A 15805-nucleotide genomic window follows, 5' to 3' on the forward strand; every position below is an offset into this window, starting at 1 on the left:
GGCGAGTTATTTTTCTTCTTCTAATGATATTGTGCTTGATTATAGTACGAGGTCCTGCTTTGTTGACGCTGGTCCTTCTTCATATTATTATGGCGATGACCCCTATGATTATGAGTCAGGGTTGACAAACTGTTTTTACAATGTAGTGCATATTGCCGACCAGCAATTGTGGAACGGTTGCAGCTAATCTCAATTGTCAACTATTGCTAAGTAGGTGGATATCAAGGTGGACGGTCATATTTATAAGCGATCATATGATCGAATATCCCAGTGGGCTGATAAAATATGGCCCCTGGGTCACACCCTGCCAAGAGATTACTACGGCACGAAGAAGTTGATAAAGGATTTGGGTTTATCGGTTAAAAAGATCAATGCGTGTAAGAATGACTGCATACTGTACTAAAAGGACAACGTTGATTTGGAATACTGCAAGTTTTGTGAGGACGCTAGGTATAAGCCGACCAAAGAATGAGACCCAAGCTGCAAGAAGTCCCCATATACCGTTCTTAGGTACCTACCTTTTACTACCTATCTGCAGAGGTTGTATTCTTCGAGGATAACTGCGGAGCACATGATGTGGCATGCTACACATTAGACGGATGAGGGGTCAATATGTCATCCATCCGATTCCGAGGCCTAGAAGCATTTTGATCGGATGTATCCCAATTTTGCAGAATAGCTGTGTAATGTTCAGTTGGGCCTTTGCACAGATGGTTTTGCACCTCACGGTCAGTGCGGTCATACTTATTCATGTTAGCCCGTTATCATTACACCATACAATCTCCACCATGGTATGTGCATGAGTTTTGAGTACATGTTCCTGATGATGGTGATCCCTGGCCCTTCTAATGCGTAGCGTCTAATCAATATGTACTTGGAACTGTTGATTGAAGAGCTGCTGCAATTATGGCATGTGGGTGTTCGGATGAACAACAATGCCATGGACAATGCATTCATCATACGGACGGTGTTGATGTGGACGGTGAACGACCTACCCGCCTATGGGATGGCATTTGGGTGGAGTACCGTTGGTATTATGAGTTGCTCGATTTGTATGGATGACGCACGGGCATTCCATCTGCAGCATGGTAGGAAAACATGCTACTTTTACTGCCACAGACAGTTTCTTTCTAAGCACCATCCCTACTGAATGATTAAGAAAGCCTTCATGAAGAATCGCGTTGAACATAAGATTGCACGTCCAATGCTAACAGGAGATCAGATCCTGGATTGGGTTGCAAACATCAGTCTTGCCGTTGAAATGCCGTTGACACTCCCGTCCGGCTATGATAGCAACCACAAATGGAAGAAGAAAAACATATTTTGGGATCTTCCATATTGGTCTACACATCAATAGACCAGAACGATACATCATTGAGACGTACATTTTGACCAACTGTAAAGTACTCACTCCATATTATGAATAAGATGTTATTTTCAATATGCGCTTGATTTTAATTTGTGTATTCATGTATGTACATATCATAAATTTAATTAATATATCTACAGGTCATACGTGAACAAACTATACCAGCAACACCATCCGGCCGACCCAATTATTGATCGATTTGTATCAATTGAGTTCAAGGATTGGTTCAAACGATGTGTAAGTTAATCCATTTTTTAATATTTTAAGATTATGTTGCCTCCAAGTTCAAAGTATCTGATTAATATATGAACGTGCAGGTTCATCCCGAGTTGAACTACACTAACAACGAGCTCCTAAAGTGTTATTATTGGGGTCTAAGTGCAGAAGTGACGTCGAAGCCTTGCCACTTTGTGAATAAGTACAACTTCCAGACATAACGTCACAACCATGGCAAGTGAACAATGAATTGTTGGATGTGTGTTAAAAGTTCATCATATACAGACGAGGGCAATGACTTCTGTGGAATTATCGAAGAGATCATTCATTGATATATCCACTTATTTCGAACTTGCACATTATTCTGTCCAAGTTTCGTTCGGTCAATCCAGTAAGAGGCATGAAGGTACATCAATGCTATCACCTCGTTGATGTAAACTTAATAAAAGTGTACCAAAAGGATGAGTCATTCATACTTGCACAACAAGTAGTACAATTGTACTGTCTACAAAACCAAGGCTCGGAGTGTTTTGAGGAGTCCGAATGGACTGAGAATGCATATCAGCTAGAGGAAGTCGTACTAGTCCCTGAAGTTGCTACGGACAATCAGTCGTACGATATACGTGATCCCATTTTTTTACAGATTGATGGTCGATCTTTCGATTACACATCAACAGGTTTCAGGTACTTCACAAACTGAAGCTGGTCAAATTAATAATGAAGATGAAGAGGATGATGAGGACAACTTCGAGGACTACGAGACTGATGATGATGATGAATACCAGGCTACATAATGTATATTTTTAAATAAAATATGTTTTGTTGCAATGTTGTAAAATAAAAAAAAATATCAATATTTTTTATTTTTTTAAAAAAATTATTATTTTGGAATGGCCAATTTATTCAAAAACCATTATAAAGGCCATTACAAAATAAGGCGGTTAATTTTTGTCAACAGGCGAGAAATGAAATTTTGTACAACAAAATCACGAAAGGCCGTTACAAACAAAGACTTTTGAAATCAAAATAAAAAAACAGGGGAAAATTTTCTATTTGATTTGTCATTGCAAAAACCGTTACAAATGTCGCTACAATTGAAAATTATACCAATTGCAAAAAAACCGTTAGAAAAATTGAGCCATCTCATAAATTCAGATTAAAATATATTATCTTTACATTCGGGCACCCGATTCATACCAAATTTAATCATATACAAGTATGTGTCCATTAGATCACATCAAACGGTATGCTTTTAAATCACATGACCTGATTTAGAAATATAATATATTGAATGATTACTATTACATTTCAGGAAAGATATGACGAAATCGATATACCCAATAAGGTAGGGGTGTGCAAAAAAACCGAAAACCGGCCGAACCGAACCGAAATCGAAAATTCGGTTCGAACCGAAACTGAAAATTCGGTTCGAACCGAAACCGAACTGAAAATTCGGTTCGAACCGAAACCGAACCGAAAATTTCGGTTCGGTTTTCGGTTCGGTTTTTCGGTCACCAATTCAGTGACCGAACCGAACCGAAAACCGAAATTCTATAAATAATAAAAAAAAAATTTATACATATAAAAATTATATAATTACATATATATTATAATATTAATATTATTATATGATATAATTTATATTAGTATTTAGTAAAGTAAAGAGAGAAAACTAAAAAGGAGAAGAACTGAAGACTCAAGAGAACAACTGCAACGCAGCAACAGAAAAGACTAAAGAGGAAGAAAGAAAAGAGAGATTCACGTTCACCTTGGCACAGAAGTGAGAACGAAAGCAAAAGCTGCAAAACAGAAATTCTGTCGGTGAGCCGCGATTCGCCGGCGAGAAGTGCGAACAAAAAACTGAAAGTCTGAACTCTGAAACAGAAATCACCTAGGCACCGGCTCCGGCAGCGACCATCTACGAATTGGGTCAGAAAAAGTAGAAAACCAATCTCACACAACGAGTCACGACAGGTAAGATTTCTGGTTTAGTTAATTTGGTATTTTGGTATCTTAGACTCTTACAAGAAAATGAAAAAAATTGAACTTACAATTTTGCTTTGAACGTGTTTGATGAAATGCCTAAGTAAACTTGTGCTTAGAAATTGCTTAAAAAAAAAAATGGTTTTTTTCGGTTTTAAAACCGAAAAAACCGAACTTAGTTCGGTTTTAACCGAACCGAACCGAAGACATTCGGTTCGGTTTTCGGTTTTCAAAAATGCCGAACCGAATTTTCGGTTAACCGAAAATTCGGTTCGGTTCGGTTTGGTTAACCGAAATGGACACCCCTACAATAAGGCTACAACTTGGCCGAATGAATTTTTTTGCTAAGTATGATCATATTTGAAGGTTTTATCTTAATTTTGACGGCCTAATTAACCCATGCAGTTCAACACCGTAAGATGACAGTTACATCAATGTAATACTAATATTTATAAATATACCGTAAGATGACAGTTACATGTATCAATGGCAAATAAATTTTTTGGTATTTTTAGTATATTTTAATTATATTGTTCTAGTACAATGATATGTTTAAACAACATTAAATTGTCGAAAATGACATCGTTTTTTAAATGATTTTTTATAAAATAATTAATTAATTGTAACAGCTTTTGTAACGATTTTTGCAATGGAATTTACCAAAACGACGTTGCATCATTACAGTGTAATGGATTTTTTAACGATTTTTTAAACAGATATCTTAAACTAAATAATCTGTAACGACTTTTTAAATGGATATGTTACACTATATAAATTGTAACGGCTTTGGTAACCAATTTTTTGAATTTTGTAACACTCTTTAAAAAGGCTTTTGGAACAAATTTTGTTTCTTCCCTCTTTCCTCTTTTCTCTCTCTCTCTCAGCCGCCGAAACCCCCCTCCTCCATGGCCGATTTTCATAAATTGAAATTTTTTTCTGAAATTTCTATAATTTTAGAATTTTTTTTTTGAAAAATATGTTAAATTTGTGTAGTTAGTGTAATTTATGTAATAAATTTGTGTAATTTGTGCAATTAGTTTGTCTAATTTATGTTCAATATGTGAAATTATGTGAAAATTTGGGAAAGTTTTCTGTTTTTCTTTTTTTTCTCTTATTATTTTTAAATTTCTGACAATTGTAAATAACTATTTATAATAGCTAATTTCTGTTTTTTAAAATTATTTTCAGAAATTATTGTTGGGTTTTAGTCTCATTTTAGAAAATTAGAAGACCTTAATGTAATTTTTTCAAAATAAGAATTTTAATAAAATTATTGCAAAATTATGGACTACAATGCAATTATGTGTTTTTTTTAAGTTAATTTTTTTTGGAATATTAACATTGTAGTAAGATTTTTTGAAATTTTATCAATAATGAAATTTTAAAATTTTAAAATTAGATAATGACAATTGGTGTTCCGCCTCCCCCGGGACAAGGACGTGACTGAGGCCTGATTGCGCCCGCAGCAGTGGCTCTCACAGCCCTCCCGGGGATGAGCCAGCTAAGGCTACACCAACAACCCCATCATAGGAGGCTGTGTCCAAGCCCCTGCCGATTACCGCTGACTCCGTTTCAGTGGGGTTAGATGTGGCGGGATACAGTAGTTCATTGGCCTGAACCGATCGTGAGATGCACCATCGCCACCCCCACCACCAGCGCCGCTGCTTACGATGATATTTAGTTATTAAATTTGGAAAGACATTTATTTGGAAATGTTAACAGTTGTTGAGCATTACTTGAACCTCTCATGATTGGAATACATTTGGAACGGTTGTGTCCTTTATTTAGAAGACATTGTTGGAACGATTGCAAAAGTTTATTTTGGAACTATAGCGATGATATTTAATCATTACATTTAGAATAAAATTTTGTTTAAACACATTCACAAAATTTTGTTCAAAATACCGTTCATAATTATATATTTAAAATTTTAATTCTAAAATAATTTTAATTATAGTTAATTAGTAAAATTAATTATTTTATTTTTAATATTATTAATTAAATAAATATTGAATAATGGATTGCATTAGAACATTTGTAATTACAAAAAAAATATTATATCAATATAAAATTTCTTTACTTACAAATATTAAAAAAAAAATCTAACCTACATCCCACCCTCCTCATCAGCCTAATCTATGTCATCATTGTCTGGGGCACGGGGTGTCGGAGGCTGTGATCGGCCATTACACGAGGCGTTGGGCTGTGAAAAGCTGAAAGTCGAGGCATTCGCCTGGATTGACTTCACCATGCCCATCATGTCTACCATCATCATTTCGAGCCGGACCATCCGATCCTCTGGTCAGTGCGTAGCGGCGGCGGCGGCGGCGGTGGTGGCAGTGGCAGTGGCAGTGGCAGTGGCAATGGTGATGTGTAGGTTCGACTCGAGGCATAGGCCTCGGAACCAAGGCCGAATACACGACCCTTGTTCTTGCTCCTAATCGTTGCCAGCTACAGCTATTGCTTGGTCATCGCCACCGAACCCTCTGCTTCAGGCGGCGTATCCTGGGCATCGCCAGTCGGATGAGGCTGGTGGTCTTCCAATAATTTTTGGAATATTTCCAACAAAAAAAAGTATATATTAATATTATTCTACAAATTTAAACAAACAATATATTTTAAATAATTATTACTTTCTGCTATCTCCGCTGCGCTTGGGCCGCTCTAACCGTCGTAGTTCTTCTTTTGGTAGCATCTAGCGAATAACTACATCTGCTTTACAGGGCAACCGAGCTCATCCTCATGTACAAGAAAAGAACAATTAACAAAATATTTATAAACTATTGGTAAAAGATTTTAAAAAATTAAAATTACTTAGCATCTTCCTCTTGCGTATGCAATAGAGGAAGATCCACCCCGGTAAACGGTAGATTCCGCAGCAGAGTTAGCCGATCGATTGACCTTGTTCTTGGCGGACTCATCTTTTGAAGTCCATGTTGGCCTAGTATAACTGCAGCTTGTGCCAAACCTCGTTGGCCAGCCAAACTGGTTTGTTCAACTGACTCTTGGCGATGTCAAACCATTTCTAGATGAACTTGCTTGCCCACATATGGAAGACTCAGAATATAGACTCATCATCATAGTCTCATCAGTAAGTCATCTGCAATATCACAAAATAAGAAAAAAAATTAGTACAATATTAAAAAATTTAAATTACACGATAATATAAAAATTTCACAAAAAATTACTGTTGGAAAATTTATGGCCCAGGACCGAAAATAGGGAGGCCCAACACACACTTGGATGGCTACGGTTTGGCCCAAGCCCACGACCCACAAACCGACCCGACCCGACCCGGATTGGTTACTTATTCTCTCATATCTCACATCTCTCTATTCCCTCTCTGTGATTCACTTTCCTCTTGCAACGATTTTCCTTCCAAAACCAAGCTGATGGTTTATGGAAGGTGATCCCTATCTTCCATCTCCATCTCTTCTCTCGGCCCTATAAATAGGAGACTCCTTCTCCTATCTTATAAGAGAAAACTATTCCGATAAGCTCAGTGCAAATCTTTGTGAAATAGAGAGATTGAAGGTCTCAGTGACCGTATGCTAAGAAGATCTATGTGATCGAGGATTATAACCTTTGTGGCAAGGGCTTTGTGTCAAAACCGTGTGCAACCGTGGATTTTATCTTAAGACTGCCGATCTTAGTGATCGTGAATAAAACTTAAAAAATGGATCTGGCTCTCTGAGCCTTCGTTTGATCGATTATTTCCGCTGCTTTATATTGATGTTAATATTTTGTATATCTTTGTGTATTATTTTTTGCAATAATGTTATGGGCTCTCCTTCCAACAATTACCTTCAAACTCTCGAACCAAAACTATTGGTGCTCTAGTGCCATTTGTTGTAAACATCCCCAAGGATGGGGATAGTGCCCTCGCGCCAATGCGTTCATGTGCTCGTGAAATTTGCGATCAGACCTGAAATAACACGTTAATTAGTCATTTTTAAAATAAAATAATGCCAAAAAAAAAACAAAATAAATTACCTCATATCATCGAAGCTGATATACTGGCACGCTGATGGTGGAGGACAGCTAGTGGTTCATGTGGTTCAACAGCCCACAAACTGGCAACATCTGCCTCTTGGGGGTAGTATACTATCAGCCTCATCTATGGTCGATGTAGCATCATCTGGACCATTTGCGGCGGCTGAGGGGCCAGCAATGATAGGACCTCGTTCCATCATAGGCGCACCCTGTTGGTTATAATTAGAAAATCAGAAAGCCGACCGGGGGCTATAAAAAACAATCCTCTGCGCCGATCTATTTTCATTGCATCACCTTAGTGTGTACTAATACCCTTCTCTTAAGCAGCTGGAGTTTGCTCCTTCTACACATGCAATGTGGTGAAGGCATCAAAGTACTCCTATATCCCCTCATCACCATGAAAAGTTCAATTCTAATGCTCTGGCATAAATCCTTTCATATACAATCCCAATTTACATCATCGGGGGCTTTAAAAACATCGTTTTTTCACTTTTGACACGGATACTTAATCTTCTTACCATCCATATATGTACGTGGAGACTTTTGCCCGTCCTATAAATGCAGTAAGACCACCCTCAAACTACAACGTAAGAGTCGCCCTCCTCGACAGATACTTCTCATGTATCTATCTCCTCAACTTTTTTAACATAATGAGTCCTACACATATATGAATATATATCGGCATAGATGTTAAATTTAATCAACAAAAGTAGAACAAATATAACTAATTAATAAGTACTACATGCATTTAATTGACAAAAAAGGGTTCAAGTTGTTACCTGATCAAAATAACTTTGAAGATCAACAAAAATTAGAGAGAGAGAGAGAGAGAGAGAGAGAGAGAGAGAGTAAGAGTATGAGATTGGAAGAAGGTAGTAAGAGTAAATGAAATGAAAGCAACATATATACAGAAAAATTTGGAACGGATACTGAAATGGTGTTTGGAACTCCAAAAATAGCTATTATAATATAGTCGTTATAATATAGCCGTTGCAGCATATTTACGAACGGGTACTGAAAGACGGATAAAAACGACAAAGTAGCTGTTAAAATTTATCCATTGTGACACAGTCGGAACGGGTATTGTACAACATCTTCTATCCACTAAGATGGGTCCTAATTGTAACTCACTTTGGAATGGCACGAAGAACACATATAATTTCCCACATATGCCATATTTAGGAACAAGATGTAATACAAGCTTTCCTAAGTACTTTAACCGTTTCTAATTGTACCTTATTTTATAATGATTTTTTCAAATGTCGTTTTCTCGACGGACTTTGGACCTTATTTTGGAACAGTACTTATATGCAATTGGTGGGTCGTACCAATGTTTACCAAATCGTTCCAAACTGTAGTATGATATTTTATCGTTCCAAAGTTGGCACGATCGTAAGATCCTTGCAATACTAAATCTGGAATGATTTTCGTAATGTTCAGGCCTTTTCAAAACTAAACGGTGAAATATAAGAGTACCGTGATATCAACGACCTGATTCTGTTCCTCAAGAGTTCCAATGACCAATCCAATTAGGAAAGGTTCTTGGAACGATCGTGTTATATATCCGTGCTAAATTCCGCATTTTTTTTGTAGTTAGACCATATTAATAATTAAGGGTAAAATGGTCAATTTAAGTTTATTTTTCTCAGTGTAGTTCCTTAAAATTTTAAAATTATCAAATTAATTCTTTTTTGTATTGGTAAAGTCTTCGCCTATTGCGGAAGGTAAGAAATTTAAAAAGTAATGTACAGAAACTTTAAAAAACACAAATGTATGAAGATGCTTTAATTTATGTACTGGTTTGTGTATTTGTGTTTATGATGTAATATAATAAGATGGCTAGAAATAACTGTTGGAGCAAATAATTCATGTGCTGCGACGAGATGAACTGTTTTAGTAAAAATATTTTTTCTCCCTTAAGCAGTCTGAACTCGTCCATTAGATAGTTGAAAAATTTGTAAAATCATAATGAGAGAAGAATTCGGGTAAAAATGGGCTTGTGTGACAAAAACATGGCTTTAAAGGTGGAATGCATCCTAGGCGTTTTCTGGTTTGTTAGGGAACACATCAATGTCACAGAGCATGACTATAAGTTTGGTAAAAACGTGACTTTGTGATGAAAAACGGCCTTAGTGGTGGAAGACATCCTAGGTGTGTTTCGGTCTATTTGTGCATTAAAATTCTGCATTGAAGAACACGATCGTGTTCCACAGCATGATCTTAGCGTGTAACTTTTAGTTTGAATGGATAATGTGATCGTTTGGAGAACATCTCGTGTCGCAGAGTACGTGTAAGTCATGTTTAATATATCTTTATTCAAAAGAAATACGTAATGTCAAAACAACCACTAAACACTATGTGTGCCAAACACAAAATCATTTTCCTACTACATTTTCATCAGAAAATGGTCAGAGGACCGATCTTTAATAAATATTAGAGTTTAAGGATGTTAATATTAAGAAATGAATCTGAAGGATTAAAGTAATTTTAAATACAAATTAAATTAAAAGACCAATTATGATATTTACCCTTTATATAACTTATTCTTATTTATTATTAGTAAGAGTACTTAAAAAAGGATATGAATGTCATTTCACTATTGAAGTAATTAAACACATAAAATAATTTCACTTTTAATTATAATCGATTTGTAATAATAAGTTGCACTTACTAATTAGTAATATTTTATATACGGTATATTATAGTAAGAAATAAAAGTACGTGAAGTACAATCTAAAAATAATTTTCTAATTTTAATAATAAAATAAAAAATCTATTAGTTAGGAGCTCATATTAAAATTTTCCATAGCACTCATTGATAAATTTTGCTTAAAATTTCATGATACGTTTTCTTTATTTTCTAAAATTTAAATTAGTGTCTTATATATTACTCAAACGCTATTTCATTTGAAATTTTATAGTGCCTCAGTAAATGAAATTTCTCTTTAAATATTCGAGAGTCTCTTCTACAAACGAATCATGTAGAAATATTATTTGTTTATTTTTATTTTTTTGATTGAATATATTTGTCATTGTCTAAGTAATTTAGAGGTATTAAAACTATTAGATAGTAACTTTTATTAAAACTTTCACGAGAAACAAATATTTACGACTTACACTTTTATATATAATATAGATATACATATTCAGGCTTTATCGGGTCTTCAACGTCGAGTCCAACTACTTTATTTAAAAATCATAATTTCTATAAAAAACAAAGTAAAATAAAATAAAACATCGCTATACGTAATTAATATAAATATTAGGTGACATGACTCAAAATCAAGACCGATGGTAGTGAATAGTGATGATCGATCTATATATGCAAACATAACTTACGTATCCATGAATATTTCTAGCAAGCTATTGGCAGTCACTGCCCTAGAGATACTAATGGAGATCACATTTTGTCAACTTGTGGGACATAATATTTTCTTTACGTTTAGTCGTACAAAACTAGTGGGGGTGGGACAAATTAATATTCCACACACAATTATTGCAATTACATAAACTCAGAAAAACTTATATAGTTAATAATGATAGTGTTGGAAATATTGTAATAAATAAATAAGTAATTGCAATAAAAAGAATGGGAAAAAGGGAAAAAATAACGAGGAAAAAAACAGAAAGCAACTGCATGTGGCCCATTGCATGTCATCTCCATTAGCCTCTATGATGGGATCGTCTTCATCTCATAATTATTCATCTAATATTACCTTATTTAGCCAGAGCACGAAGAAAACTAGACCAATTTCATGGTGTCTTTATTGAATTTAGATGGATAGAGGGAAAGATTTGGCAGAAGGGTCATCCTGCGGTGGCGATCCGGCAGCTGCGACGACGCCCAGCCGCTACGAGTCGCAGAAGAGGAGGGATTGGAACACTTTCGGGCAGTTCTTGAGGAACCAACGGCCGCCAGTGGCGCTGTCTCAGTGCAGCAGCGGGCACGTGCTGGAGTTTCTGAGGTACTTGGATCAGTTTGGGAAGACCAAGGTGCACTTGCAAGGCTGCATCTTTTACGGGCAGCCAGAGCCGCCGGCACCTTGTACCTGCCCGCTGAGGCAGGCGTGGGGCAGCCTTGATGCTCTCATTGGGCGGCTGCGCGCAGCCTATGAGGAGAACGGGGGGCCACAGGAGACGAACCCTTTTGCGAGTAGTGCAATAAGGATTTACTTGAGGGAAGTAAAGGAGAGTCAGGCTAAGGCAAGAGGGATCCCTTACAAGAAGAAGAAGAAGGGTGGAAGTGGAAAGCCTGATGATGACTCCAGCACTTCTTCAATCCCATTTTCTTGATCCTGATTACTCATCAACTATTGGTAACACTCTATCCAAGTATGCCCATTTTCTGGGAAAGGATAATTTCAAGAGTGTTATGGTTAATATATAGCTTGCTTCTACATATATACGTCTATATATATATTCCTTTCGTTTCTTGATTTTGCTGATTGCATGTCACATTTCCGGTTTCAAGATCTGTGTGTGTGTGTGTATGTATGTGGTTTGAGTCCTTGAAGCAGAAAAGGGATGGTGCAGAGGAACATCATCAATGACAGAGAAAGAAAAAAAAAAAAAAAAAAGAAAGGACAAAATGTGAAAAGTAGGAAAATTCTTGAAATTTGTTGAATCCAATCAATGACGCAAAAGTGTAAAATTTTTGTCGTGTGATCGGTGAGTTTTTTTAAATTGTACAATTATCATACGTTAAGTGTATTATTTTAGAATATAATTTTTTAGGTATAATCATGCGTTACCTTAATTACATGCGCCTTTTTCTTTTTATATATAAAACTTAAATTTAATAACTAAAATTAAAATTATATATAATTGAATTTGAATAGATATTATATATATTTATACTTTTATAATAAAAGCTATTTATATATTTATATTTATATATATAGAGAGAGAGAGGGAGAGGGAGACCGCCGGTGAGTGGATGTCGACAGGGAAGAAGGTGGATCTGGGTGGAGGAGGTGGCTAGGGTAGGGAATTCGGGTGGGATGGGCTCAGGAGGGGGAGGGCAGGAGAAGGCGGTGGCCAAGGGCAGGACGGATTTGGGAGCTAGGGGTGGGGGTGGGGGTGGGGGAGGCAGAGGCAAAGGCACGAGGGGAGGGAGATGGTGGCGGCAGGGCAGAGGAGGCGATCCGATGATAAGGAGATGAAGAAGAAAGGAAACATATATATTATTTTTATATAACTAATATTTATTATATTTAATATTATTTTTATAAATATGTATGTATTAATATATTAAATTAAGTATATAAACAAAATAATATTTTTATTTGTTAAAAAAATTATGTCCACATGCACCAGAGGCGTGTGTAGTGGTCTAAGAAAGTATTTTTGCTCTATATTTTATAATTCAGGAGAATAAATTATTGTTTTATTTTCTAAAGCGGGTAATTATTCTTTTTTCTTAACACGATACAATAAATTGTATTTTTCAGGAAAAAAGTATCCATATAAAACTCCTTGTTAAAGCCAATTTCATTCGCGTCACATATACTCACACAAATCATTGACTTATCTGAAACTTGTACTGCAAAATCTAAGTGTTATTGAAGAGAAATGGATTCATATAAGTATATTCAGAGGCACTACATTAAAGCCTCCCAAGTCCCAACATCTTCTCTTAAGAAAAACAAGACTGTGTCCTATTTTCGTCCCAAAATGCAAATTATACCAACAACCTCGTGTCTTCAAGACATTCACTAATGAATTATGAACTACTTTTCAAGGACAACATCTCTTTAACCTTCTCAAATTTTACATCTAATTCTATCTTATACAATTATGTGTATTCAAATTTAAAATTTTTATAAAAGGTTCAATCCAAATATAGAAATGTCTGAATATATTTCGGGTAAGTTTGGAAATGTTGCTACTCGATGTACAAGATGAGATCAACAAGACCACGTAAGAAAGATTTCATTATAACCTTTTGATTTTTAAGTAAGCTAGATCACAAGAGAATGAATGCAAAGTTTGCAAGAGTATTCAAAGTGTTAAAAGTCCTGCTCGAGAAATAGACAAATTAGCATTTTATAGATATTTTGAATTGTACAATTTTACATGAATCATTAATTGAGAGATGATTGTGTAGTTATCATGGCTCTATATATACCCAAATTTAAGTGGGATCCAATACAATCCGAATTGAAGAGGTGTGAACTTGATATGTTTCATAATTAATAAAAAGGTTGGAAGTGTTTGTATAAATTCCCTAATAACTTGAGATAGCCCCATGTCATAGAGATTTTCAGAAGATTGAACTCCAATTTAAAGCTCAATAAAAAAAAAAAAACTCATAAATTTTGCTTTTAGAAAAAAAAAGATGCCTTTAATTTTCACATGGTGGGATAAATTACAAACATACTATTAGTTATGAATAAGGTTTTTTTTTTTTTTTTTTCCTGAAAGGGTTCCGACAAAATTCATATTATTATAGGATTTCCACAATGTTGCATCGTGGAACAGAAGCCTGATTTAGTTTCAAGTCCGTGTAGGACATAAATGAGGTGAGGTGAATTATAAATTGCGTCCTGTGTCCTAACCCACCCACGCCCCCCCCCCACCCCCCCCCCCCCACCAAACCAAAAAAGAAGAAAGAGAGACAAATAATGGAAAAAAAATGATAATTTTAATGTTATTAATTATAACATGAATTTTTGTTTTATCACAATAATAAATTATTGACAATAATAGTGATTATTATTTTGTAAAATAAAATAATACGAATCAGTAACAAAAAGAGGTGCATAAAGTTGTCACTGTGAGAGGCTACTACCTTCTATTTTATTGTCTCACGAGTTGTGGCATATTTAAAGTACTAGGGGCACTAGTTTGAAACAATTCTTTAGTTGATGCGTTGGGCCTAACATAGAGTACTACAACTCACTTGGAGTCCTTGGGATTGAGAAAAGTGAGGCTAAATTCTTGGGATCTCATAGAGATGAGAATGATAATCGGGAGACTGACAACAAGTTTTGTGTGAAGCTGGGAACAAACAAAACGTTTTTCAAGGTTAGATGAGGAGATAACTTGATGTCACCACACATTGTTGCTTGAACTTAGCTATTGTTTGGTAAGTGAATGGTAATATAAGGGTTTAAAGATTGTGATTCGAGGCTCCTGTGTCTACAATCCAAGAACCTAAATAAGCATCTCCAGAATTATGTTGTGAGACTGTACCTGCCCATTTCATCAATCTGTGCGTAATGGACTTTTACAGGTTCTTGAGGTACTTGTCCTTGAACAATTTTTAATGCCTCCATCAAGTCTGCCGCGAAATTAGTCTCTAGTACCTCTGGTTTATCCATAGTTTTGACTTCATTAGCAGTATAACCTTTGGCTCCAGTGCCACTCTTCTTTCTCTGTTCAACAAGATCCTTATACCAGTCGGCTACGCCATGAACCTTGAAGTAAGTATCCTTGCTATGCCCTGATTTATCACACATCTCACAAAACAAATTTCTCTTGTCAATTGCACCTTTCTTTCCCATTAAAACCCCTTGGATTCCCTCTTTGTTCCTGTGCTAAGCCAAAGAAGGCAGAACTATTGATGAGTGTCGAAGTCACCAAAAATAATTCCTACTACACTTGTGAAAGTGGGAGTAGGGTCGATCCACAGAGATTGGCTTTAAGTTGATTTCTTTGAGAAAAATAGAAAATAATGGGGGGAGATTGATGATAAAAAGAAGCGATTGAAAACTAAATAAATAATTAAAAATACCTGGTGGAGATATATGAGGGAGATTTTCCGGTTAAGGCTAGGATTATGCTTGATTCTCGTGAGTTGATCATTGATGCAAGAATAACACATGTATGGACAAATAAACCAGTTATGGTCGTTGGTACGACCTAACAACCTCACCTTTCCTTACCTTTTCGTTAGCCAAGGTACGACCGTTGGCTAGATTCCTAATTAACAGACAACCTTGGGAACGTCCACAAGATTTAATCTATTAACAGCATTAAGAATTAGAAAGGCCTGATTCTAATCAACAAACTCCTACGAGGACAATTCGTTTAAACTAGATCATGCATTCCCCATAACATAATTAAATACTGTGACATAACTAATCATGCTACGTTGCCACTAAGTATTGAACTAAATAAACAATTACACGGATTTATAAAGTTCAATTAGCTAAGCAAATCTTCTTGATAATGAACAACCGGCCGAATCATTCATAAATCAGATGTTTGTAATTAAAGCACAGAGAATAACATGAATATTTG

At 35.7% G+C, this 15805-nt stretch overlaps 1 protein-coding gene across 1 annotated transcript; it reads left to right on the forward strand.

Moving 5' to 3' along the window:
• The first annotated feature begins 11171 nt into the window (after window positions 1-11171).
• LOC105176823 (protein LIGHT-DEPENDENT SHORT HYPOCOTYLS 10) lies at window positions 11172-12301 on the forward strand. Its single transcript, XM_020698752.2, has one exon. The coding sequence runs from the start codon at window positions 11339-11341 to the stop codon at window positions 11852-11854; it is 516 nt and encodes a 171-aa protein (XP_020554411.1). The 5' UTR covers window positions 11172-11338; the 3' UTR covers window positions 11855-12301.
• The last annotated feature ends 3504 nt before the right edge of the window (window positions 12302-15805 follow it).

This window comes from Sesamum indicum, linkage group LG13, assembly GCF_026168435.1.
Source record: "Sesamum indicum cultivar Baizhima isolate 11 linkage group LG13, ASM2616843v1, whole genome shotgun sequence".
In the NCBI taxonomy this organism is placed as follows: domain Eukaryota; kingdom Viridiplantae; phylum Streptophyta; class Magnoliopsida; order Lamiales; family Pedaliaceae; genus Sesamum; species Sesamum indicum.